This window comes from Halictus rubicundus, chromosome 1 (assembly GCF_050948215.1).
Source record: "Halictus rubicundus isolate RS-2024b chromosome 1, iyHalRubi1_principal, whole genome shotgun sequence".
In the NCBI taxonomy this organism is placed as follows: Eukaryota; Metazoa; Arthropoda; class Insecta; order Hymenoptera; family Halictidae; genus Halictus; species Halictus rubicundus.
The window spans coordinates 12332265-12353137 of NC_135149.1; the positions used below are offsets into that span (position 1 = coordinate 12332265).

The 20873-nt window shown below is 42.8% G+C and overlaps 5 protein-coding genes across 10 annotated transcripts in view; 4 read left to right on the top strand and 1 right to left on the bottom strand.

Moving 5' to 3' along the window:
* Positions 1 to 436: 436 nt before the first annotated feature.
* Positions 437 to 2686, top strand: LOC143357201 (trypsin-1-like). Its single transcript, XM_076793551.1, has 4 exons — positions 437 to 525; positions 895 to 1210; positions 1659 to 1965; positions 2265 to 2686. The coding sequence occupies exons 1-4, from the start codon at positions 474 to 476 to the stop codon at positions 2427 to 2429; spliced, it is 840 nt and encodes a 279-aa protein (XP_076649666.1). The 5' UTR covers positions 437 to 473; the 3' UTR covers positions 2430 to 2686.
* Positions 2687 to 3599: 913 nt separating this feature from the next.
* On the top strand, positions 3600 to 4974 carry LOC143357270 (trypsin-like). The gene is made up of 3 exons (XM_076793679.1): positions 3600 to 3910; positions 4253 to 4568; positions 4793 to 4974. The coding sequence occupies exons 1-3, from the start codon at positions 3600 to 3602 to the stop codon at positions 4961 to 4963; spliced, it is 798 nt and encodes a 265-aa protein (XP_076649794.1). The 3' UTR covers positions 4964 to 4974.
* A 371-nt stretch (positions 4975 to 5345) lies between these two features.
* LOC143357339 (carboxypeptidase B) lies at positions 5346 to 11464 on the bottom strand. Its single transcript, XM_076793777.1, has 6 exons — positions 10941 to 11464; positions 10275 to 10469; positions 7296 to 7429; positions 6612 to 6787; positions 6315 to 6543; positions 5346 to 5956 (listed from the first exon to the last, which is right to left on the bottom strand). Exons 1-6 carry the CDS (start codon positions 11236 to 11238, stop codon positions 5594 to 5596), a joined length of 1395 nt encoding a protein of 464 aa, XP_076649892.1. The 5' UTR covers positions 11239 to 11464; the 3' UTR covers positions 5346 to 5593.
* Positions 11465 to 11978: 514 nt separating this feature from the next.
* LOC143354258 (peptidyl-prolyl cis-trans isomerase B) lies at positions 11979 to 15426 on the top strand. Its single transcript, XM_076788210.1, has 5 exons — positions 11979 to 12113; positions 12975 to 13179; positions 13233 to 13435; positions 13609 to 13754; positions 14805 to 15426. Exons 1-5 carry the CDS (start codon positions 12006 to 12008, stop codon positions 14899 to 14901), a joined length of 759 nt encoding a protein of 252 aa, XP_076644325.1. The 5' UTR covers positions 11979 to 12005; the 3' UTR covers positions 14902 to 15426.
* Positions 15427 to 16577: 1151 nt separating this feature from the next.
* Piezo (piezo type mechanosensitive ion channel component) overlaps positions 16578 to 20873 on the top strand; it is a 34009-nt gene continuing 29713 nt past the window's right edge. For 5 of the 6 annotated variants that reach the window (XM_076788140.1, XM_076788167.1, XM_076788178.1 and 2 more), the window contains exon 1: positions 16579 to 16931. The gene's annotated coding sequence lies outside the window, so the exon portion shown is untranslated. Of the gene's footprint in view, positions 16932 to 20873 lie in introns of all 6 variants that reach the window. The other variant, XM_076788157.1, reaches the window with a different exon arrangement.

Sequence of the window (20873 nt, forward strand, 5' to 3'; positions counted from 1 at the left end):
GAAAAGAAACATGAATTATTATTATCAATTGCCAAGAATTCATGTATTATTCTTTAAATGCATCGAAAAAAAAATAAGAAACACTGTTTACTGTTGTTTGTGTCAGGAAAATTGGTATCGAAGTGTCAGTTTTAGTTTATGTGATTTTGATGAACGTTTGACATCGTAGAACATTTTCCGAGCTTTGATTATTGATATCTGCGGGTTTAATAGATTGTAACGCTCAATTGCAATTCTTTGATGTCCTAATTACATTTTTGCGTTCGTTTGAACACATGCGATGAGCTATCTGCACGAATTCTCCTCTAGATTTCACAATGGAAAAATCGATAAGACGTACCCGGTAGGATGAAATTCTTTATCGTTATCAATTGTGGATCCAATTGGTTTAGGCATTGCGCCAGCGTAATCCATCACCGGACAGCTTCATATAAAAGACGATCCGTACCAAAAATCTGCAACACATCATCACGATGACTTCGAAACTCATTGTTTCCGTCCTCCTCTTGGCCACGGCCGCCTCTGGTGAGTAAAAGTACCCTCTAAACAATTTCTCGACACCATGAACTGTAACAGGAAACTAGTGATTTTACTTACACCGTTTGCAATCAAAATATAATAAACAAATTCAATCGTAACATTCTATGTTTATTGAATGAGATCTAGCGCAACTTCACGAGCTTCTTCGCGAAATGATGGTATATAAATTATAATTTAATCACATTTTGTGCACATCATGACTAGTGAAACAGTAAACAAATATAATGCAATTCTGGTTTCAATAACATTCTTTGTAATGGAATTTCTTTTTAATAGAAAGAGTAGCTAACAAAATTTATATGAATTAATTTGTTTTAAGAGTTAACGAGTAAACCATAATTAAATTCCTTTTAGCTTACGATGGCCCGAGAGTCAGTCGGGGATTCGGTATGCTGGATTTGAACCCCCGCGTTGTCGGAGGTAATGAGGCCGCTCGAGGTCAATTCCCTTGGCAGGTGTCTTTGCAGTGGGGTGTCTGGGGTACCTCTCACTTTTGCGGTGGTTCCATCATAAACGCCCAATGGATCGTCACTGCTGGTCACTGCGTGGACGCGGTTCCTAGTTACGGCGATTTCGTGGTAAAGGCTGGCAAACATAGTTTGAGAGCCACGGAATCTGAAGAACAGGTGGTGACTGTTGTGAAATCTTTCGTACATGAGAAATACCCCGGGTGAGTGTCAAAAATCCATTACAACTTCGAGTCTCCATTATCATATCAAGAAAGATCCATCTAAAGATCTATCAGAATTTTAATTTCATTAAATTCAAGCGCCCTATTAATATACTGCGAATTTTTCACATAGACATTTATTTATTTATTTTTTCTAATAATTTTACTGCATTCAACATGATAATAATAGTATTCTTCAATCAATGAAATGCTTGTACCGTTTTGCATTCGACACACTAATTTTTATCGTAAATGCATGAAATCCGCAGTCTAGGTGTTAAACAATCATCAGAGTCGGTACAGCGCCGGAACGTCAATTGCCCTTAAATTAATTCTGTTCAATCCCCTTTCTAAAAATTCCACTTTTCAACTTCTAAAACGTGTACCATTGTGCAACGCGCTGTAAAACGAGGCGAATGAAATTTGATCATGAATGACCGGATTTTAGAAACGTTGCTCCCAACGACATCGCCTTGCTGAAGCTGTCGAAGCCTCTGAAGCTGACCAAATCCGTCCAAGTGATCAGCCTACCGACTGCAGGAAGAATTCCAACCGGAAACGCACTCTTGTCTGGTTGGGGATCAACCTCGAGAACGAACAGCCCCATCATGCCCGACAAACTTCAATTCGCCTCTTTGCCACTGATCGATCTCCAGACCTGCAAGAAAGCCGTCGAAGAGTTGACTGGACCGTCTCCTTTGGACCCAGTCAACGTATGCAGTGGACCTCTCACCGGCGGATACTCGGCTTGCAGTGTAAGAAAACCTGATCTTCGCCACCTCTGCTTTTCCAGCACTCTCGTTCACTATGTTCTGTTCCTTTTCTTTCCTGCTTTGTATTCTGGATGCTTCAGACGATCGAAGACCAGGCGCTGCAGATTCTTTTATTTTTTTCTTTTTGTTTAATCTCCACCGAGATTATTTTGCGTTACGCAAAAGTACAGAGTAACTTCTCCGAGTAACAATCGACTTCCGATAATGCGAATTTATGTTCAGCAAAGACTATCATTTCCACTGTCATGTTAGTGGTGTATTACGAACATTTTTGATTTTAGGGTGACTCTGGCGGCCCATTGATCTTGAACAACAATGGCAAGAATGAGCTGATCGGAATCGTGTCATGGGGTATCATACCATGCGGCACTGTCGGTGCACCATCGGTCTACACCAGGACCTCTGCCTACAATGCCTGGATCAGCAACATCATCGCGAAGAACTGAGTCCTTCCTAAGGAACTGAAGTTGAGAGTCGAATAAAAGATGCTACGCGTACCTATAATGTTCACCCACCGTTGATATGCGATATATGTATATTTTACGATAGAAACAGCATTAATAGAGAGCATGTCGAAATGAACAGTTAAATGAAAAAAAAAATGACAATTATTCAAACTTGGTATCCTCTTTCGATGGGATACAGTGTTAAAATCTAAGCAGTAAGTCTCTTGAATAGGAAATAAATAAATCTTTAAAAAAATTTCAGCGGTTGTCATTTCTCTACACCCAATCTATCAACTATCGGACTTGTTACTCACTTTTGTTTAGTAAAACGGCTAAAGAAAGTTGATCGTTAAATTTTAAGCAGTTGTAAAGAGAGAGTTACAATTTTTAAGCGCAAGGTACATTCAGTTTCGAAAAGAAATTGTCAATGTATTCAGAAACATTTGGATTCGCAATATTTGTGAGAGAAGACATCTCTTCTGATAATCAGGACATTAATTGCACTGAATATAATAGTTTATATTATCTGCTCTTTAACTTTGAAATAATTGAATCGAGTGGGTTTGAAAGCAGAGAATTCACTCTTTGAGAGGAGCGAAAGTGGAAAATGTTCAGATTTTTTCATACAAAGTTACAGACGTTCAAAAATCAACGAATCTTCAGTTGTAATGCTGTGTCTCTTCAGTCTTGGGGGGTTGTATTTTAAAAAATCCTCAAAGACCGATGCTCCACAGCATGATCGATGCCAAACCGATCGCGATGGAAGGAACTGGTCTCGTTTCAGATAGTCCTAGTTCTCGGCATGTCATTCGGGGAGTGTCTACGAGTGAAAACCCGGACCCCTCCTGACGCAATCCATTTGCAGTCATCAATGGCCCATTGGAACGAGAACCAGTTCCAGGTTGTAGGAAGAAAGATCTATCCGGTTCCTCCTCAGGATGTTCTTCCGGGATCTTGGCCACCTTGACACCTCTCTCGCTGTGTTCATTCGATACCGATAGCTCGAGCTAGTCGAAGAGTCCGCGCGATGCGCCTGCAAACGTTATTCATAGTCGCTTTAATCATCATTTTCGCTGTGTTCTTCTGTTCCGCGATGGAGGGTAAATGTGGATTAAATGAACTTTCCTATATTTCTCACGAATCTAATATCACTTTCCACCGGCAGAAACGATGTCGAGATTAGCGATGCTGGCGCAGCGGCCGACGAGGATCGTCGGAGGCAAGGATGCAGAGAAAGGACTGCATCCTTGGCAGATGTCGGTGCACTGGGGCGACAGGGCGAGGAAGATTGCACCGAGACATGTCTGCGGTGGCAGTTTATTGACAGCAGGATGGGTCCTCACCGCAGGACACTGTGTCACTCTTGCTCCTTCCAAAGGAGAGTACCTGATCCTCGCTGGAAAATACAAACTGGGCGTCATGGAGGACACCGAGCAGAGCAGACTCGTTAAAGACACCTTCGTTCATCCACAATACGATGGGTGAGTTATAGTTAAACCAGAGTTGGAAGGGCGCTCGCCGAAGGGTAGCACAGCCGTAGCTGGCCACGTAGGCTGTGACAATGCGTGTGACAAATGCATGCAGCCTTGCCCCCAGGGGCGTGGTTTCCTGCCCGCGGGGGCGTGGCTTCGTGCCCGCCGTTCTGTTGAAGTTCATTCGAAAATTTCTAATGGAAATATTTTTATAATTCCAGTAATCGTGTTACTGACTAACTAATATTAACAAATATTGAACATACGAGTGCAGTACAGTGAGTCTGATCATGAAAAAAATGTTAAAAAATTGTAGAAGACATTGATGAAGATATTGAATTATTTCTGCAGTACTGTAGCACCCTACGACATAGCCCTGATGAGCCTAGAGGAACCTTTCGACCTGAATCCTTTTGTCTCCACCGTGGCCTTACCGTACCCGGATTCGATACCTTCTGGAGATGTCATGCTGAGTGGATGGGGTAGTATCGGAAGGACGAGAAGACCAGAAAACCCGGAGAAGCTTCAGGCAGCCGTGTTGCCCATTGTTGATTACAATTTGTGCAAACTCAGCTTGGACAAGAGCCTGAAGAAGAAGGAGAGGAACCCTCTGCATCCGACGAATATCTGCACTGGACCTTTAGACGGCAGTTTGTCGGCCTGCAAGGTAAGTTTGTAATTCGAAAGAAAAATCTACTAATTGTAACAATAGAAAGACTGAAATTGAATTCTCTAAAAGAAATACGATTGAAACTCGTCGTCAGATTGAGTTTAATTGAGAGACAAAAGGGTTGCAGCTGATAAAGTAATTTGACAAGAAATACCGCCCGGACTGTTCATTATTTCAATAAAAGAATGAACAGAAATTTCATTGTTTAATTAATTTTTCAGGGTGACTCGGGGGGTCCCCTGGTGAAAAGGAACGGTTTTGGTGAAGCGGAAGTGATTGGAATAGTTTCCTGGGGACTTTTCCCCTGCGGTGGAAAAAACGCACCCTCGGTGTACACGAGAGTGTCCGCGTTCATCACGTGGATTGCTGTGATCATGCTAAATTATTCTTAATCGACTTTGTTAATATTGTTAATCTCCCAATCAAACTCCAGTCATCGATTAGAAATAAATTCACGAACGAACGACTGTATTATTAATAGATTTGATATTCAGATCTGATTAAGCGATTGAATTGTTTGAGAGGATTGCAGAATGCATTCGGAAAAATATGTGGTATTAAATGATAATGTATCTTAGAAAGACTGACTGTTCTTATTGCGCCTCTTTCTCCCGTCCTCTATCTACCTCTCTTCCTCTAGCTTTCTTTCTGTGTCACGGCCGGATTGCAAATATCGTTTTATCAATACTTGTCAGCTCACCTTCTTGCGTACACATTTACAGACACAAAAATAGATAATACCGTGTCTCTTCTAGCGAACTAATTTGCTCTGTTCACGTTTTAGGATATCTTTAACATGATACGAACTAATATCAGAATATAATCAGAAATATATCTTATCTAGAGGCTAAGCATTCAGCCAGACCTTCCGTCACGTCATTTTTATTAAATAAATAATTCTCGCATAAACGCCGCTTCTCATCCACTAGCAATGCGCAGGTACACGATACATATGCTAACAAAAATATTTATACAAGCTTCTCGAACAACAAGATCGACTCTCCAACCAAGCAGTTCATTAATTACAAGTTCTTGCAAGCTTCGGAGACGACCAGTACAGCAGCCAAAGCTTCCTTCGCCGTGGGGATGATGTAGCGTGACGGTAAAACGAAACCATGCTTTCCAGTGTCCCTTAACTCGATCGTGTACGTATACTTCATCTTGAGGATGGCCTTAGCCCAATCGTCAGAGCCACCGGAAGCTGCGTAGAGAGTGGTCGCACTGTTTCCGACAGTGTAAATGCTGTTTTCACCGCCTGCCTTCCTCATTGCCATTGCTATGTCTTTGCCAACCATGTCAAGATCTGCATAATCGGGCGGGACTCGTCTATCGTAGCCCCAGGGGTACAAGATGAACTGGCCGTAACTATGGAAGGTCAGGTAGGCCTGCGCAGGAACCATAGATTCAAAATTAAAACTAGAATGGCTCGGATCAGAAAATGTCCAAGAAACAATATCTCTCTTATTTCAAAAAATTCCAAAAAATTATCTATTGCCTCAAGGTCGTTTCATGGTGAAATAAAAAAGATTACAGTATGTCCTTGATATAGTGCAACTTTGGTCTAAAACATTTTTTTGTATCAGTCATCTTGTCTAAGATATCTTAGCGTTGTTCTGTCTGTAGTTTTAATAATAGCTTTATTAAACAAAAACCGGCGATTCGCTAGTAATCTTATGGAATTTTTTGGAACAATAGAAATGATGTTTTTCTAATAGTTGTGGGAATCGTTCCAGTGACAACAACCTTGAAATTAGCAGCGCTGGCTTCGAAGAAGTTCTTAATCGCGCTGGTTTCCGGTTCAGAAAATGGTCCAGAGCCTGCGTAGATCTCTCGACAGGGGTCCTTGCTGGTCCCCTTGCCACCCCATCGGTAACCAAAGTTTCTATTAAGATCGACACCTGTGCAGGAACTGCCAATCGCTCGTCTCCTGTTCTTCCTCCATAGACGATCCCTCGTGAAAGTGTATTCGTAGCTGAAAATCAAGAAGAAGGGTTATCGTAATTTCCAGGAGATCATTGTCGATCTACTGCGAGTGTTTACCCATCAGGATTGGCCACAGGAAGGATGTAGTAGTCAGCGTCGAGGTTGTCGCTGTTGTCGACCAGGTAGTCGATGATGTAGGTCACTGCCGCTGGCGAGATCCATTCTCTCGCATGAATGCCACCGTCGATCCATAACGCGGGGACATTTGGCTTCCCGTTGCTGATTCTTAGAACCTATGGTACCGTTCACCATTTCTTGTCGATCAATGACTCCGTGGACATTTTTGTTGTTCGACTTTGTCGAAGCAAACTCTACGAAACTACCTTTTCAATGGCTCTATATTTCGCGTCAGATCCGAGAAATGTCTGATTACACGCTAATTCGGAGAATTTCAATCACTCAATCCGTGAACGAGTCTCGGAAAGACGAAGGAAACTCTACTATAATTGTATAGAGATAATCACTCAATCAAGAACGAGATAGGCATCTTCGAATTCTGTACAAATACTTTCTCCCCCTTTAATGGCTTTATAATTGGAGACAGCCACGCAACACTGACTTAGTAGAACACTTTGAAGAATGCATAAAAGATCGAGGAAATTCCTCATCGATGATTCAACGAGTCAAGATAAGAATGTCTAAAATGGCACAGCGACGATTCGATCGAAAACACTGACGTCGTTGAATGATCGATCGGTGTCGATGAAATAAAATGCGTTTTCTATATAAAAGAATGACTACCTTGAGAGCCCTTCCTTCGACCGAGTTACCAATGCTGACAACAGAGCAAACAGCAGGGAAGGTTTCAGCCAGGTAATCCAGGTAGGTGTGTATGTCATCGAGTCTGTGGTAGCTGGTCCATTCCATTCGATGACCTGACAGGTATACCTTCAAGATTATTCAGAGATTGCGCGTTCGACGCCCTCAAAACGTACGTAAGAACATTCCGCTCCGTGGATTCAGAGACGAACAATTAATAAACTGCGGATCACAAAAAATTCTCGCGATCATCATAAATCTTCGTCACCATTCAAACTTCCGTGACACTGCAGCTGGCAAGTAGAGCAAGTTTCAAAGTGTTTACTACGATCACTAAAGTCGTAAAACGGTTCAGCGCACAACTAGCAACCTTATTACTTCGAACACCGTGTCTCCTAGAAATTCGAGTCGGAATTACTTGTCTCGATTTCAAAATGAAATTTCGCAATACTCAGTGTGCTAAATTTAGCTGGGGTCTGCAAAGTGCCAGAAGGTTGCCAGAGTGCTCAGTACATCGTACATCTCAGCTTCGCAATTTTGCTTTCATTAATCTACTAAAAGCAACTGGTCGCCTAAATTACTTCGATTTCATGGAATTCCTGAAGGTGCTAGATTGGCAGACAAAGCGTTAACATTCCAGTGCCCTGGCAATATACAAGAACAATTTGATACGCTAACAGTGAACGAAGTGGAAATTCTTAATGTCAGTAACATTGAATTTTTAATGAATATGTGTGCCGCGAACTCTCGAGTCCATATCCGCAGTTTATAAATCACCGATCGAGACGAGCTCGTTAATAAAAGTATAGCGAATGGTTCTGAATCAACGAAGCGGATTATGCGCGCGGGAAGCTCACCCCTAAAGCGCCAGGGACCACCCCCACCGTATAGACTAGGTACAGGATAACGAAGAGGACGTGGACGTGATGGGTATCTACCTCGCACCCTGACTCCCTGCCACCAAGCGTAACGAGCTAGAAAATTACTCATAAGCTTAGTGATTGGTGGTAGGTGATGTTGCCTGTTAGTCTATAGATAATGAATACCCCTCGCTTAAAGAAACTTCAATTATTTAGAGAACATGACAACTGAGACAGAAAAGAACAAATTCAAGACATTTCAGGTCCTCTTACGCTCTTCAGGATTAATACAATTTTTGCCTGTTAGTCTATAGATCAGGGATGGGCATGCTTGCCTCAATTCAGACACCCCACCATAGTGCCCCCTGCCCCCTTCCAGTAAGCGCCGTCGCAGTGGGGCAACGAAGACTGCATGGAAGAGAGGTTGGTGGGAGCACCAGGCGTTTAAGGGGCCCCTACCGTGCCCATCACTGCTATAGACAATCAATACCCCTGACTCGAAGAAAATTTATTTATTCCGAGAACATGACGACCGAGATAGAAAAGAACAAATTCATTACCGATCCTCGAGCTCCTCAGGATTAATCCTTTGCACTCGGCGCTGTTTTCAATCTAAAACTAAATTTTTCTTCCGTCTTAGAATATTTTCATTTTATTCATACGAAACTGATCCGATTTCTACATATAATATTGAAATGTTTAGTGATCTATTAAATACAAATTTTGTAATGTAACAAATATTTTGTAATATTTTTTGTAATTTCTTTAAAATAATGCCACAACAATTTCTAGTGGTACTTCAGAGTCACCACTCGAGTGCAAAGGGTTAATACAGTTGATCATTTCTTTACAGAAGATACCATTAGTATCAGAAGATTTCGTTACTGTCTGCTTCTCTGTCTACCTCAACGAACATCTAACAGTAACACGAGACCCGTAAAAGCCCGACAACCCGTTTTCTCCCGATCATCAATCAATCGCAAACCACGACGCCATTCTGCGTGCCATCCTCATTCGTGATTCCGTTCGAATTGTTGGAGATGCAAGTTTCTCCAGGCGTTTTCCAACCGGGCCCGTTGCCAATCAGAAGATTTGCCCGGGGAATAGCCTAACGGTATTCGGATCGAGCGTGAATCGCGTAAACTCGTCCCGGGAGCATCAGATCGATCGCACGTGCGCTACAGATGCGAGTCCGCGAGCGCGTAACTGTTCATGTTAATCAGTATTGTGGGGCCGGAACTGTGTAAGCAGGTTACCACGAGGTTGCCAACCCGCGGATTAATTGAAACTGTTGAACAACTTTACGCAAAATCACAACGATGTGCGTCCACCGATCTTTTTGAAATCACCGAAGTATGTCCAAAAAAGATTTTTGTCCCTTCATCCAGCACGAGTGTGAAAGGAATTTTGAATTCAGGTTACGCTGAAAGTGGTTCACGAGCGGCGTTTATCGACAGAAGGATTAACGCGAGCGTGACCATGAATTCATGCGGGCGTTCGATCCTCGTGGATCGTTAACTATTCTTCAGAGCATTAGAATGTCATTAGAGGGAGATTCAAGATTTCACGCGATTAATTTGCCCGGGACGTCTAACGGAGTTGTTAAACGGCGCTTATCAAAATCACTTTCGAATCGGTGCCTCGGCACGGCCGTTTGTTCCCTCGGCTTTCTTCGGTACGTGACTGGACTGCCCAACTGCCTCGTCGTCGCTGCCATTCGTGTCAGTGGAACGGGTAAAATGACAAGTGAAACATTTTTTCTTTCACTGGCGAACATCGAACGGGTTTCGTTTCGCGGAAGCGTTGGCTTTTATAATGTAATATACTTTTCTCCACTACAGGCGTTTTTATATTGGCTTTTTCTGTAATTATTGGCGTTATCAATACCAATAGATAAACCCAAACGTATGTGCAATGTTTCTATGATTTGCAATGGGCAAATTGTAAATAATGATTTTCGTTGTTACGATAAAGCACTCGTTCCCGTCGATTCGAACGAGTATAACTGATAGAAACAGGGCAATAGAGAATATCAAGCGAAGGCAGAAAAGCAAAATTCGAATTTCGCTGAAAAGAAAATTTCAAAAAGAATTCTACGAACCAAAACGACCCTCCATCTCCTGCATTTCCTCTTCGGATGGCGCCGGGTTCTCTTCGTCTATTTGCTTCTGCAGATCCTCGATCACGACATTATACTTCAGGTCCTTTTGTTTCAAATAACGAGCAACTCTGGGGATCTCTTCTGAACGTACCATCACGTCCAGTGCCGTCTCGTTGCCCAACCATACAGAGAATACTGCTCACGGAAACCAGAAAAACAGCATTGTTAACCATTTTCTTGAATTGTTTTAATCCGACGATTCCCCTATTTTTGAGAGCGAGGAAAACCCTCTCCAAGTTCGATAATCGAGTAATCAAAAGCATTTATGCATTTATGACAGAAACGTGAAACACGAAACAAATGTGAAAGGGATTTCTGAGTGTTGATGTATCATCATAAACTTATTCAAACGATTAATGCAAGACATCAATATTTATCTCATTTCAGTACCTTGCAATTATTGAGATGCGCCAATTCTGATCCTTATATTTTACTCAATACTAATTCCGACAAAACCCCCCACACTGGCATGGATTCTACCTACAGAAACGCTTCTGGATCATCAAAATAGCACCCTCTTCAACTTCCAAACATTTTCCCTCGCTCCCAAAAGTAAGGACATCCTCTCACCATTCACCGGGCACCCAACTCCCACAAAATACTAACATCCAGCCTCCTGGAAGTCGGCAGCAACGCTGGAGACAGACTGCCCTTCAGCAGACCTTACCCTCCACAATTGTGCTCCATTATATGTCACCTTCGCGTCCCTCACCCTCACAGCCCTCTGGATGGTCTTCGAGTTCTCAGCAACTGGCTCGTCAACGATCTCGATCCAGTCGGGGATAACAAAATCCCGACGCTGTCGCTGAAGCACCGATGTTTCAGCCAGAGACGCGACGACGAGGAGGGACACGAGCGTCGCCAGGTGGCCACGTGCACTGTGCGATGTGCTGCTTTTCGCCATCCTCGAACGACTATCCACGGGTCGTCGCCGGTCCTGCTTTTATGATATTCGACCCGGTCGACGATCGGGAGTAACGGGACTTAACGAGCCCGACTCGAACGCTTCCACCAGCGCGGGTCGCTTGGATCAGCTTCGGGGATCTTTGACCCCGGCTGTCATCGCGAGGATCTGCGAGCTGGTTGCCGCAGGAACTCGTCGAGTCCTGGAAGCCGTCAGAACTTTTGGAATTTTCCTTATTGACCTGGTGAGTCCGATTTCGAGTCTCGAAGAGGGTCGCTGTTGGCCGGACTCTGCGTGGTCTGGAATTTTTGTTGAGAAGTCTGTTGGATTGGACTGATCTTTTAATGAAAATAGAGTGTTCAGTTAGGTCCTAGGAAGTCGTCAGAATTTATTGAATTATCCTTGATCATCCGATGAGTCCATTTTGGGGAGCCTTGAAGAAGAGGGTCGTTGCTAGCTCTGTTCTTCAAGGTAATTTTCTTTAACAATTCGCAAAGAGATTGGGTCTTCACCAGGTCCTGGAAAATCCTTCGTATTTTTGGAATTGTCTTTGACGGTGTTTTAGGTTCGAGTTTGAAAAGGATACTCGAGTAGGAGGATCAGAAGAATGTTTGTGGATGCTGTGCGTACAATTTTGGCTTGGCCAGTTTTTCCATACGCGATTTGAAGATTTGTCAAGTGAGGTAACACAGTCAAAGTGCTTCAGAGCAACAGCATTCCGCGCAAGCGTGTCCCCGCGGCTGATGTGCCTCGTTCGAAGTTGACTAATGGCGTTGGGAACATCGGGGAATCCGGACCGGTCGGACCGCGATCGTAAAATCATGAAGACCCTGCTGATGATTGCCTGCATGATCGCGGCCGTCGCGACTTTAGAGGTACCGTTTTCTGCTTGATGTCGGGAGATATATTTTTGTTTTTCTGCGTGCCGTTAGGTTGACGGTATCAGGGAAATTGGAATGGTTGTGAACATCCTCGGCGGTCGTTAATAAAGGAATCCAGGATAAAGTGAACGAGAACGGTGGATGATCTTGAGGAAGAAAATTTTCATTGCGCTGGAAGTGTTGTGTTTCGTAATAGACAAAATACGAATGGAAAACAGTTTGTCGACGAGGTGCTGGAGTTTGTTTGTTGTGGATTGTTCATGTATTTAACGTTGCTGATCATGTCTGTTGAAACTCGCGTGTAAACGATGCAACGCGACAAGAAATCTAGATTACGGAGAAGATAGATTTGAAGCCCGGTATAGATCAGATACGTTTTACTTGTATAGAGCTAACGATGTAAGGTTTCTTTCGTCGCTGGCTGCAGTTTAAGCTCAACGTGCACTCTGACGACCACACGTGACAGATTGCATCAGATCTAGAAAGCTTTGGAAGCTAGAAAAACCGAAGCAATGTCAACATTTTTGGATCCAATAGGTCCTAAATTAGGTCTTATAGGACCTAGCCCCAATGTGACCACACCTAACATGTCCTAAATTCGACTTTTGAGTAACACTGTGAGCAACAAGACCTGAATGCCTTGGTTAGGGTATCCTCGTAATTTTTATACCTAGCAAGACCTAATACACGAACGAAATACTCAATACGCACTTGGCCAGGACTAATCCTATCTTCGAGAGCCTAAAAACACCTAATTCCCAAGCCTGAATGTATACTTTAAACGATCCCTGACTTAACTTAGACCAAACGAAACGCAACCGGAGCAGATTCAAAACCCAACCACGTTAATTCTAGAACGATCAACTAACAGTCACTGAGCAAGTGTACCTGGACATCATGATAGACGATCATCCGGCCGGAAGAATCGTGATTGGTTTATTCGGAGACATCGTTCCAAAAACCGTGCAGAACTTCGTTACCTTGGCGACCACTGGAGTGGCCGGGAAAACGTACAAAGGCAGCCGGTTTCATCGAGTGATCAAGAAGTTTATGATCCAAGGTAATTAACCAGAAGGATCAACCAGAACTCGCTCTAATGGCTTCATTCCGCAGGTGGGGACATCGAGAACAGCGATGGGACCGGGTCCATCAGCATCTACGGCAAATACTTCGACGACGAGAACTTTTTGGTGAATCACAACGGCCCCATGTTCGTCAGCATGGCGAACGCTGGCAAGAATTCCAATGGATGCCAATTTTTCATCACTACCATTCCCACGCCTTGGTTGGACGGCCAGCACACTGTCTTTGGAAAGGTAGAAAATCATTGAAATATTCGTTCATTTAAATCGTTCAATCTTTTGTTTTATTTGTAATGGAAACAGTTACTAGCCTCAACCTATGGAACAAGTGCTTGTAGTATGCCTTACCTATAGGATGAACTGACACATTATTCAAGAGGTTGACAATTAAATTGTTATTTTCCTAGGTCGTCAGTGGCGAGGACGTAGTCTTTAAAATCGAGCAGGTGAAAACTGACGCCGACGATTTTCCCGTGAAACCTGTTGTCATATTCGAATGTGGCACTATACCAACACCATCACGGTTCACAGTGGCTGACGATAACAGCTACAAGTAAATTAAACATTCGGTACTTGTCTCTGTAGAGTACTTTAGGTCTAGAAAGTTGAGAGCCACTGGTGCTTCAAAAGTGACATTTGAATACTTCCCCTGATGTACAGAGTGTTCGACTACAGGTGGGCGAAAATTTAAGGGGTTGTTCTCCAAGGCAAAATAGGACGAAAATGAAGAATAACAAAATTTCGATTTCGGCTTCATTTTTTATTTATAATCAATTCAAAATCCGCCTAAAATGCGGCAACCCGACCAACAGAGGTGTACATTGCTTACGTCATAAAGGCGCGCGACAGTCACGTATCAGAGGAGGTCCACGCTGGCACCCAGGTTAGGCTTTGACGTCACTTTACACTTTAGCCTACATTTCGGATAGAACCGAAAATGCCGAATCTGAAAATACCACTTTTGCCGAATTCCTGCCAGGTGACTTCTTATGAGCCACGTGACTGTCACGCGCCTTTAAATCGTACCCAACGTACACCTCTGATGTTTGGGTTGCCGCATTTTCGACGGATTTTAATTGATTATAACTAAAAAATGAGGCCGCAATTTCTGTTTTTTTATTCTTCATTTTCGCCTTATATTGTCTTGGAGAATCACCCCTTAAATTTTCTCCCACCCGTAGTCGAACACCCTGTATAAAAGCCTAGGTTTCGTATCTATAGCTATGTAAACAATTGATTATATAATTCCAATGTTATATTCAGTGGTGTCGGTGCTAGTTCTTGTTCATGCTGCTAGAAGTGAGTATTTTCCAGTAAGTAGAGACGGTGCAATAGACAGGCACCCCATAATGATTATTTTGTACATTATCATTAAACTGCGGATTTTATGCATTTATGTAGATAGGTATACTATTTTTAACATATAAAAGTCATACTTAGCTTCTATAGATTGCTACTGATGTATACAAATTTTATTTAGCATAAAGACCCACAATCTAATTCTCATGCAATGTAAAATTCGTATAGTTCTGTAAATGTATAATCTTGTGGTTCTCGGGTCTCGTTGAAGAGTATATTATTATGATTTTCTACAATTTTACAGCGTATGGTCGTGGATTAAAGCGACGTTCATCCCCCTAAGCTTCAGTTTTTCGATCCTCGGCTTCTTCCACTACATGATGAAGCAATTAGATGTATAATCGCAGTAATCATTCAATCCGAGTCATGAAATATCACCGGGGGAATCGCCTCGACGTGTTTAAACGGTTGCTGCCGCAGGCGTTTGCTTCCTCGATACAACAGAGGCGGCACCGATTGATGTCGACGGACTGTGTGCGACATCTAACATCGATTCGTACAATTAATTGTCTGATGATTAATGTAAGAACCTCGTTCTATCACGTTTTCATCAATCTATCGATCGAACAAATTAATATTCGCACGAATCCCTTTAGTATACTTAATTGATCGAGCCCTACAAATTGTTGAATCGTATTCAATTATTCTTGAAGTACTACAATTAAAACAGTGTAATTTTTTCTGTGTTTGCTTTATAGGTTAATGAAATAAATTTTCGATCTGATTTCGATTCCAATTAGGAAATTTTTCTTTATTGATAAATACACCTTTCACCGTGACCCTAATTTTTTTAATAATTGCGTCGAGATGGTACGAAACTAAGGTAGCTTGGAATTAAGAGAAACTACTCGGGTTCAATCGATCATTTTATTCAACGACCTAAAAATTATTGGAAGAGTGAAAACGGATTATTGTATCTTTAATACTTATTTCTCTGCTTTAAAATCGGACGAGCTTAGTCTAGCCAATTTACAATGCACTTATGAGTGAAACTGTGTGCGGATTCAACAATATCTCAAAATATTCTTCTACATTTTAATAGCCTGGCTTTTAATTTCCGTGCAATTTTCATTGCCTAAATATTATTACAAGGCTAAAAACAGATTGTTCTATCTTCAGCATCTACATGTATGTTCCAAAATCAGCCGAACCTAATCTATTGAATTTATAACGCATGCACAATATTTCAACACCTCAAACCGTTCTTCTACATTCTCCTAACTTCACAATCCTACTTCGACAATATAAATCAAACCAACTACAAGTTCACATCACGCAATGCAGCTCACACAGTCCACCTCAACCCGACGTAGTCCCGAAATACCCGCAACTGCAACAAGCCCCCAACAATATAGCCTAAAAGCATCTCCAACCAAATCACACCAGTTCAAACATATAAATCTCATAATACCGTACAAGAAAACCTTGTTCAATATTCTCGACAACTGATCAACCCCTTTTGAAGGGGGTCAACCACCCACATCGACCATCACCCTTCTCACCCTCAAAACAAACCCCTGTACCCAGAAATTAAAAAATCCAAGCAAACAGCCCCAAAATAAACTTCCCTCATCGAAAAACTAAACCCAAAACGGCCATGTCACTATCCCTACTCCAAAATAACAAAACTACCCTCTGCACTATCAATCCCAGAACTAAACTCGAGACCCCAGAAATTGAAAAAAATCCTACAAACACCCTCAAAGTAAAAATCTCTCTCCTCCAAATACCCAAAAAACGAGACCCAAAATAGCCATACCGTCATCCCTCCTCCAAAATAACAAAACTACGCCCTGCACCCTCAACCCTAACGCTGAACCCAAAGCACCGGAACGCTATCGTCGAGACTATCATCAACGATCTCCAAAATGGCCAAAAGGAGGTTCAGAGAACTGTAAAATCGAGCGAAAGTGCCCACCGCGAGGTAGCGATCCATCATCGAGAGGGATTCACTAGCTACGTTCCTGGCAATGACGCAAAAGCAGAACGCAGGCGCGGGTCTCTGACGCCAGAGACGGGCGTAGAAGGCGACTTAGGCGAGTTTCGCTATAGCAGTCAGTGTCGAGCCGGCGTCGCTCGCCGATCGTTGACTTGAAGTGAGACGCGCGACTCGAGCGTCTCGATCGCTCGACCCGGTGATCCAGATCGCCTCGTGGGCGTCCTGTCAATCGCCTAACCGACTGTCGCGACTGGTTGTTTAATCGTGTGCAATTCTCGCGGCGATTCGAGCCTGGGACATCGAGGATTTCGCGCGCGTTGAAGCCGGGTGGCGCATGTTGCTCTCCTCGAGGTTCGATCCGCCGATAGACAGCTGGCAGAGGCTCTGTTCACAGGGATGCTTTGAAACGCTGCCACTGCCACTCCGTTCAAGGTGAGCCCCTTTTTACTGGCGCGTACGCGACCGGTTCCAGCAGACGATCCCAGTCAGCTGACCGCGCGTCCCTTCTCGGTCTTCCCATGAGCGCACACTGCACACGAGTGCATCGTGCTACGCAGTCGACTTTGCGACGACGTGTGAGTCACTGCACAGGGACACCTGATAGCTCCACATGCAGCCAGAAGGTTCGGAGATGTGGCCTTCGTGATCTTGGAGGGACTCGAAGTTTTTCGACTTGTTGATGGTTTGTTCTTAAGTTTGTACAAGTTGTAGGGGAGGTGGAAGAGAGAAAGGTGTGCAGGTGGACGTGTTGATTCATCGGTTTGGCATGCTGGATTAGACGATGTTGGTGAACATTTTTCTGAACGGATTATCGAGCATTCACAGCATTAGAGAGGATAGGGTGGGAGACATGATTGTAGAATAGTGTTGTCACTGGATCGGGGGGTATTTAAATTGTGTAAGTGGTGAAATTAGGTCTGGAGAGCTTCGTGATTTGTCAGTATTATAGGGTAGATTAGAATCAGTCGTGTACAATTTTGTTCGAAGGATTAAGGGAATTGGAAGAACCCTTTCCGCTGTAATTGACGAAAACACAGTATAGAGGCTGTAGAAGAAATTACAAAAAATTATACTAACCAAACTAACACATATGAAAATGTACAGTGTTGATAGAATAATACAGGAATCAATTTAGAAATCACATTCAATCAAAGTCTTCAGGTTTCATCAACATTCAGCTGGCGTTCTAACGTTCAATGGTCAAAACTATACAAATTTCCACCACTCTGTCTTCCACGTTGTCTCCCAACAATAACCAACAATAAGAAAGCCGTTCTTTCACTGGATCAAAAATAAAGCTGTATCAAGTTTCGCTAAACTTTCTATTCCACCGTCCTTTGAAAACTGTTCTGCGAACGCATTACAAAGAGCTACACAGTCCGCTGCCAACAATGGCCAGGACTTATCAGAAACCGGAAGCAAGCTTCTCTCTTCGCGAGAGGACAACTCCCTGAATCTGGAATTTCCCGGTTCGGACACCGTGTTTCATCGCCCGATTAAGACGGTAGCCAACAACCTTAGAACGATTTTAGGAATTGCGTATATAGTGCAACTTGTACTGATTTTTCTACTTCAAAATCTCAAGCATTGCCCGAGTAACAATCTTTTTCTGAGAAGTGGTTTTCCTACAGGCACTGCAGCAGGGCGTGTTCTGAGAGAAAAATTGTTAGTCGTTCTTTAATAGTTTGCTGTAAAAAAATGACTGCAACTTACACAATGTACGTGCTTTAAAATAGCGTGCTCGTTTTTAAAAAAGATCCGTTGATTTCCTCAGAAACAAATTCTCGAAGATTCGTTTAAAGATCGTCAGTAAGCGAAGATTGCTAATTTCGCGTAACTGCTTGAGCGAAATTAGGGTTCGCCGAGGAAAGTGGAAGGTCCTGCCCGTTCGTGCGGCCTAGTATTCGCTAAATGTTCGAGTCCCCGTGACCCGAAACGCCAGAAACGGAGCCGCGTTCCAGCGGCGTGGAACGCGAGCCGCTCGTAAAACCGGCTCTGACATTTTCGCGAGTTTACGATTTCGCCAGGTAGGAAGAGAGCCGAAAGAAAGAGAAAGAGAGATCGCGTCGGAAAGCTGGCGCACACGGAACTCCCGGCGCATCGATCTGTTTACTCCCGGCCAAGATACACCGGGACAAGGATCGATTTGGAATTGACAGGGAAACCGTTCGCCGCCAATGAGCGAACGCACGTGTCGAGCTTCTTTGTTCCACTCCGAGGGCACGAGTCCTTACTAGCTCGCATAGGTAACTCCCATACTAATGCGAGGTGTTCGCACGGATCTTGGAAACCTCAATTACCAGCATACCATTCATAGATTAGTCGGCGCAGCGAGTTGTAATTGGTTGACCTCCGTAGTAGTAATCCGTGAGAGGTGACTGAGAAATAAACACTTTTCTAGTATTACTGCAGTGGTGCGAGAACGTGCAAGGCCCTTGACGAAAACTATAGTGATATGCTGTGGACGTTTAGCCCACACAGCTTTCTTCGACAATTTTTCTTTCATTGGAGTTTGTTCGTTTTTATTTTAAATCTGAGTTGAGTCACGAATTGTTTTTGTTTAAGTGTGTCAATTTTATTTGTGAATGACCGACGATACGAGCAATGACTTGTTGCTGTTTAACGGGTATCTTAAGTGGAGCATGATTGAGTAATTACGAGGATAAATCGTTACGACTTGTTCCTAAATGAAGAGATTAGACATGATTCAATGCAATAATTATTTTCTTGCTGCCGGATTGAAAATCCAAGACAATTTACTTTATGGACAGATTAACGATTTCAAAAATGTTTCTGCATTCTTCAGAAAATTGAAGAATCAGTTTCTTATAGAAATTACTGCGACAATGCGCTTTTCGATGCACTCAGCGTGCTTTACATTTTTTACTGGTTAAAAATAAAACTAAAACCGGTTTGGACATTTTTAATTCCATTGTATTCGCAAATATGATTTTTAAGTTTGGATTTTTCGCGGAACGAGCTCGAATTAGCACAACGTCCCCGTGTCATCGGAGACATTTAACTATCCCGTTAATCGTACATGATCACCCATCAGACCACGAAGAAATCCAACCTTGTGGTCAGCCTAAAAGCGTAACGAGCTCTCTCTGCACTACCTTAATCAACCGCCGTTTTGTCGCGTGCGGCACGCACCCACGCAACGCCGCACGCAATGTGTACACATTTCTTTGTAAAACGGGTGTCCGAGAAATTTAATGGGACTCGCTGCTAGGGAATCAAAGCTAACGGCTCTGTATCCCCGGGACAGACGTAATTATTCGTGGAAAAGACTGACCTCGTGTCGTGACACGATATCTCTTTTTTACACCGCGCTGTTTGGCGAAAAACCGTTCATACAGCCGTGTGTACTTTATGCTAATTAACTGGTGCTTAGAGAGATAACAACGGTTCGCTGCTTTTGGACGTAGCTATTATACTTTGTACCTCATTCCTTTTATGCCTGTGTTTTTTAATTAATTTGCTGATAGCGACAGCAGTGTTATTTTTCAATTTTCTCTCTCGAATTCTGCAATCTAATATATTTGAAACATTTCGCTCAACTATTCTGCAACCGTCGATTTTCTAGAGTCCTTCAAAATGCATCGAGCGTCGAGCTCACCAAAAACTAAATATTAATTTAGCGACGCGAGCAAGCAAATCAATACCGTTTCAAATGCACTGTGCGAGATCCGAGAAACCATAGTCGCGAACACATGCCATTGACAGTCGAGTCCATTTGCATTAGTTAAGCCGGCAAGCACTTCAGGTTGCATTCTAATCAACGCGCGTCGTCTGGCTTTTACTGAACCAGCTGGATGTGTGCGAACGAAATGACATAAGTATTCATTAGGGTTCGACCTCGTTGTCGACATTCTGTCGGTTGCGATTCAATTTTATCTAATAAAAGGGAACGATATCTCTGTTATCTGTCATTAATTCCTTTGTGCTGGAACAGGATGTAAATATTTTTATAACCGCCAGCTCAATAACGATGGATAAATCACGACATTGTAGATAAACATAACGTTAAATAAAGAATAATTTAAAATAAAAATAATATATAATTCAGTGCTTTTTACTTTTTTGATATAACAACATTTTTTCTTTCATCTCAATGAATTTCCTTGAATTCTGTTGTTGCATTTGGCTGAAACTTTCGCTGAGCAACTAGAACCGTGTCCACATTAGAAACATGAATTATTATCTTATCGATCGCCGGTCAGTAAACAGATAACTCAGCACACGTCTTTGGCAAGGGTTTGAAATTTGCTGGTGGGCCCAACCTAATTGCATGATCGAACAATCTGTCAGCCTGTGATCGAAGTCCCGTGTTAATTAATACATACTCGGAAGTAGCTCGCGGAAAAATCTCTG